The sequence below is a fragment of the Humulus lupulus genome, chromosome 6, assembly GCF_963169125.1.
Source record: "Humulus lupulus chromosome 6, drHumLupu1.1, whole genome shotgun sequence".
NCBI lineage: Eukaryota > Viridiplantae > Streptophyta > Magnoliopsida > Rosales > Cannabaceae > Humulus > Humulus lupulus.
The window spans coordinates 6,072,967-6,079,199 of NC_084798.1; the positions used below are offsets into that span (position 1 = coordinate 6,072,967).

At 30.6% G+C, this 6,233-nt stretch overlaps 1 protein-coding gene across 2 annotated transcripts; it reads right to left on the reverse strand.

Annotated features, from left to right (window-relative positions):
• Nucleotides 1-1,377: 1,377 nt before the first annotated feature.
• Nucleotides 1,378-4,906, reverse strand: LOC133781526 (receptor-like protein EIX2). Of its 2 annotated transcripts, none has more exons than XR_009870141.1 (2): nt 4,425-4,906; nt 1,378-1,654 (listed from the first exon to the last, which is right to left on the reverse strand). XR_009870141.1 is itself a non-coding variant. In XM_062220562.1 (2 exons), the coding sequence occupies exon 1, from the start codon at nt 4,394-4,396 to the stop codon at nt 1,865-1,867; it is 2,532 nt and encodes an 843-aa protein (XP_062076546.1). In that variant the 5' UTR covers nt 4,397-4,418; the 3' UTR covers nt 1,378-1,654; nt 1,842-1,864. The 2 variants fall into 2 exon arrangements, 1 of the variants encoding a protein (XP_062076546.1); XM_062220562.1 differs by lacking the exon at nt 4,425-4,906 and adding an exon at nt 1,842-4,418.
• Between the last annotated feature and the right edge of the window lie 1,327 nt (nt 4,907-6,233).

A 6,233-nucleotide genomic window follows, 5' to 3' on the forward strand; every position in this document is an offset into this window, starting at 1 on the left:
ATATGACTTGTTTAGATAACAAGCCCCAAGATTATGTTTTTAGTCGCTTGGGCATATGACTTGCTTAGATAGCAAGCCCCAAGATTATTTTATCATTTTCATGGTTTATTAGAGTTATGGTTTACCCTACCTCAGATTTTAGACAGGGGACCTAGATGGGTTATCATATACTACCATGTGATCTAACCTACCTCAGATATTAGACAGGGGACCTAGATAGTTTATCACATGGCATGTTAATGAGTTAATGGCCATTAATATTGTAGTCCTATATGATATACATTTTTATAGTCATATATTTTTAGTGTATGCTTATGATTTATTATGTATGTTTTAGATAGTATTATGTTTTATAGTATATGATGTAGTTTTATGCATATGATATATGATGTATGTTTTTAGTAGGTTTTCCTTGCTGGGCATTAGGCTCATTCCTTTATTTTTAGTGTGATGTAGGAAAATGAATATGGAAGGCGGAAGGATTCTTGGTAGCTTGGCTTGTGTGTTGAGGATGGATGGAATGTGTGGACTGCGTGTCGATCAAGGATGAAGTTATTTATTTATTTTTAGTCTTTTAAATCATGTTTTTTCCGCATTTAGTTTTGTAAATAATTTTCTTTAGTTTAAAATTATGTTTTATGTTTTAAACAATGGGTACCCATGCCATATTTTCTATTATTATGTATTTGATACAATATTTCAAGATTTAATAAAGTTAGTTATATTATTTCTTATGTATCTTTCCCAAAATAGTAGTTATGTATAGTAGATCTAATGGTCCAAGGCCTTAGAAATAGTTGGGTTATTGCAATTGTTGGGATTAATGCCCTTTATAGCATATACATTGAAGAATGTTTTATGAAATAAATAATTGAAAGGATTTTTTTACAATTGTTTATTATTATTATTATTATTAATATTATATGAATTTAAGAAAATTCCCAAACCTCCTGCTGGTTCACAAAGTCATTCATGTCTTTATCTAGTAAAACTCCCTCAAGCTTTTATCAATAAGACATGGCAACACTTTACTCTATTTTCTAAAGACATTCCTCTTAAACAAAAAGAAATCAATTTTATAAATACCTATTTGTTGAGTGATATTCTCCAAGAAGAATGTGTCAGTCGTGTAATAACTTTCACTGTGTCGGGTTCAAATGGTATAGAAATTTTAAAGCTTTTCGAACAAGCTCTACCTCGATTCGATGATATAATTTCAAATCAATAAAATTACATAAATTCAAACATTTTTAATACATATAATCGAGGGGATATATATATATGCCTAGTCTATACTCTTTTGATCTCATTAATCTGAATTTACCTTTAAAGTTCAAGGTACACATTTAGCCAAATCAATGTAAAAAAAAACTCAACTACCAAAAAGATACATTTATTTATTTCTTATATAAAATATCATATCCATATAAAGTGTTTTACTAGAAAGAAAAAAAAAAGAAATACAAATGATAACATGCTATATATATAGCTGAAAATAAACTAGCTAGTACACATATATATCTCGAAGAAATTTTAATGAGCAATCACTAAATCTTTATTCTTCTCTTTCTAGTTCTCTCGCCCAGGGGAACAGATTGAACAACAAAATTATTAATTTCCACAGCTCTCCAAGATGAGATCTCCAAAAATGAATCTGTGATAACGAAGATGAAATACATTAATATTTCATCAATTAATTGTTTTTTAAGAAAATACAAGAGAATTCATAGTCGTTAGACTCATTATCTGAATGATAAGTAGAATATACAGTAGATTTACATAGTTAGAGGAATCATTATTTACATATTTTGTAACAAAAAGAAGAAAACAAAAGTACTAACCATTTAGCATTGAAGTATCTCTTCTATTTACAAACTCCAACGCTTATCATCACATAAAGCCAATCTTCAAATTTATTCAAGCATCGAAAATAAGCAAGTCTCCAATAAAAGATTAGAAACGAAGCTCCACAAACTCCAATAAAACCAAGAGCAAATCCAAATGCAAGACCAATGGAAAACCATGACATATCAAACCATTCTTGATCAAGTTCATTGTAGTTTTTAATGTCATGATTTCTAGAAGTTGCATGATCTCCAGGGCATTCAGTCAAAAGAGGAAGTCCACATAATCCAAAATTTTCAACATATGAAGAAGCATTGAAGCTTTGCAATTGAGTACTTGTGGGGATCTTTCCTGACAAATGATTAAATGATAGATTCAAGTATGCCAAGAAAGATAATTCTGCCAAGCCACTAGGAATTTTTCCACTAAAATTGTTATGAGACAAATCTAGTGATTCTAGTTCACTTAAATTCCCAATATTCTGAGGTATGGCTCCACCCAAACTATTCATTGACAAGTTCAACTGATTTAGTCGCACAAGATAAGTCAACTCCATAGGAATCTCTCCAATCAATTTATTACTTGAAAGGTCAATGACTCTAAATAAATCCAAATTTTGTATATACTGATATTCCTTTCCTTTCCATATTACCGACCTCTCAAATGATCCAAGTGAATAACCACCACGAGATTCTTCAGATTTCTCCACCATGGATGTGAAATTATTCATACAAGATGGGATAGCTCCATATATCTTATTATGGGAAATGTCCAATATCTTAATATATTGTAGACGACATAGACTTGATGGTATTGTTCCATAAAAATGATTAGACTTTAGTTGCAAAACAACCAAATGTGTTAGTATTTCCCCAATCCACTTTGGTATAGTTCCACCCAAGCTGTTCTCTCCAACATCTAGAAATAACAATTGTGTACAATTCTTCATGGATGATGGTAAAGTTCCTGACAAGTTATTTTTCCTTAAACCAAGTACTTCAATACTATACAAGGAAGCTATTGAGCTTGGTATCACACCAGACAACCTATTGTTGTTCAAATTGAGATATCCCAAATTTCGTAATAAATGGAACAAACAGTTTGGAATGCTTCCAAATAACTGGTTATTAGAAAGATCAAGATACTGCATTGTTCCATCAATTTGATCGCAAAAGAGAGGCTCAAAACATGTGAGAGTATTATTGGAAAGATCTAATGTACGTGCTTTGAGAAGAAGATTTGGTGGGATACATCCATGAAATTTGTTAGAGCTTAAATCAACGTATGGAGTATTTGGCAAGGTGTTGTTGATAAGATTGGAAGTCATATTGAAAAACCATTCAGGAATGACATCATATATTCCAGAACTAGATAAATCAATATCTGAAATATTTGCCTGTGTTTGAAGCCAAGAAGGAAATTGTGGACCTATCATGCAAGATGTCAAATTGATATATTGGAGTTGAAAAGGAGGAACCCATGTGATGTTCATTTTCAAAGTTAAAGAGTTGGAAGATAAGTCAAGGTGTTTCAATTTGGAGAGTTTCTCAAGGTGTGTTTCAGAGACAAATCCACTGAAAGAATTATTGGAAATGTCTAATAACTCAAGACTAGTGAGCTTGCCGATACTCTCTGGTAAAGTATCACTGAACTTATTGTCTGATACATACAACTCTCTCAAGTGCAAAAATCTTGACAAATCTCTAGGCAGTGGTCCATTTAGTCTATTCTGAGACAAATTAAGAATTTCTAACGAGTTGTTATTGCAATCAAGGAGGCTTTCCAAGATATCAATGATGGTGGAATTGAATTCATTACCAGACAAAACTAATTGTTGAAGCTTACAAAGACTCCCTATAGATTTCGGCACTTCCCCATCAAATCCACCCAAATTTAAATGCCTTAGATATTTCAAATTGTCAAAAGAATCTGGAATTGGAATAGGACTACTTTCGATATTGAAATAATAATAACCATCCAGAGAGAGATCAACAAGATTATTGCTCAAATTAAGCAAGCGAGGAACTGTTGTAGACCCAAATGTACTACCAAAGACATCGAGAGTTGTGATAGAATTGGTAGAGTTTGTGATATGAGAAAAAGAGGAATCATCTAGCTCTGGAAATTGACAATAAGATAGCTCTAAGGTTGATAAGGAGGGAGCTATTTTAAATGAATGAAACCAGTCTTTGGCTTTGCTGAAGTTTGCATTATTAAGCTTAAAGATTCTCAAATAAGAGAGATGAGAAAGCCATTTGAAACTATTAGCAGTCAAATCTCTATTTCCACTAAGGTCAAGAATGCGTAACTTGGTGAGGTTTCCAAGTTCTGAAGGAATATTTCCAGTTATAGAATTCCATGAAAAATCAAGATATTTGAGATTTGTGAAGGCTCCTATAAACTTTGGGATTTTAGGGAAATCATTGTAACTAAGATTCAAATACTCCAAATATTGGAGCTGGACCAAAGAGGCACTAATTTCACCGGAAAAAGGATGCCAACTAAAACTACCACCATCAAAGTAGGTAATATTAGGATCAAGATGAAGCATGATAATATGATTGGTCAAGTTATCGCACCTGATTCCTTTCCATGTGCAGCAATCTTTGTTGTTGCTTGTCCAAGATGGTAGGACCTCATCATGATCATACGTATACATAAGGCCTCGTTTGAAGGTGAGAAGAGCTTGTCTCTCTGTTTCGATACAGTAGTTTTGAACTTGATGAGAAACCCCAGATGCATGCGTAGTACTACCCAAAACAAGATGACTAGTAGCACTGGCTAGCAAGAGCAGAAGCATTACAATCATTATATTGAGAATTCAAAGTGATCAATAATTATATTATAAGCAAATGACTGAATGCCTCACATTGATCTTACTATACATATATATATTTGTCTCTCCTTGATTTATCACTACCCACCACACATTAAATAACAACGTGTTATTTGGTTAAGTTGATAAGAAATTTCACAAAAGAAGATTCAAAATCTTGAAATTGTAGCTTTGAAGATACGTAGCGTGTTGGAAAAAAAAGAGGGTAAGCTGCTTCACGTCTCTCATTTTCTTCTATTTATTTTGGAAAAAAAATATATCATTTTAGATAATATCATATACTTCTAGCGTGTTGCTTGGGTTTCAATATAAGTCAACATCATTTACATTAAATTTTAATTACAAATAAAATAATTTTACATTAATTCAGATGGTTGAGGATGTTTTTATTACTTAACAAGTCATTTATTCATTTAAAAAAATATATAAATAAAGTGACAAGACAAAATCAAATATTAAGCTACATATATAACTAAGGTTTTAGTTTCTAATGTATCGGTTTATTGGATAATATAATAATTTCAATTACAAGTAAAATAATTTTACATTCAGATGGTTTAGGATGTTTTACTAAAATGTCATCATATTATAAATTCAGATCTGTATTGAATTTTTTTCCCATTCTTTTTTATTATTTATTGAAAGGGACAAGTTTGTACTTTGATATGTATATATATTCCATTGTCAATTATTTAATATTACAAACTAATTTGAGCGTGTTGATTGGTGTAAAGGCAAGTCAATATCGCTTACATTAAATGTGGTAAGTATATTTTTGTCTATTATTTATTTAAATAAAATATTATTTTTTAAAAAATTATATATTTTTTTTGTCTATTAATGTTATGACTAAAATAGCATTTAATCACATAATTTTTATTACACTCAGAGCAACTTTAATCATGAACACTAAAATGATGTTGAACCAATATCAAAATGAGGTAATTTTAACACCATATTTTTTTCCAATCCAACCATAACACTAAAAATTACACAAAAAAATATATTCAACATTATTATATTTTCCACAAAGTACACATTATATCATTATATTATTTTATCTTACAAATTAAATAATATACATATATTTATATATATATAAAATATTAATATAAAACACACAAAAAAAAAAAATTTGTTGTGGTGAACAGTGTCACATCAATAATGTCGTAACACTATTCATGTATACCATTTTGCAGTCCCATTGGAGTGATATATGGTGTAGGATCAACACCAAATTGGTATTTTGCAACATTCAAATCAATCCAATTACACTGAACCAATCAAATTACAAAAAAATAAATATTTAAGTACAGTTGGAATGGATTTGAATAAATAAATTGAATTGAATTGGATTGAATTTGAATAAATGGATTAGATAAGGATGCAAACTGGGTGAGGACAAGTTTGTGCTTTGGTGTTTTGTAGTGCCATTGGACAAGTTTGTACAAATTCAGGCTTGGGATTTTCTCATTTTCTTGATTCTTTTTAATCGTTGTTTTCTCACAAATTATATTGTCAGGACACAATGTATAAGCTTCTGTTCTAATTA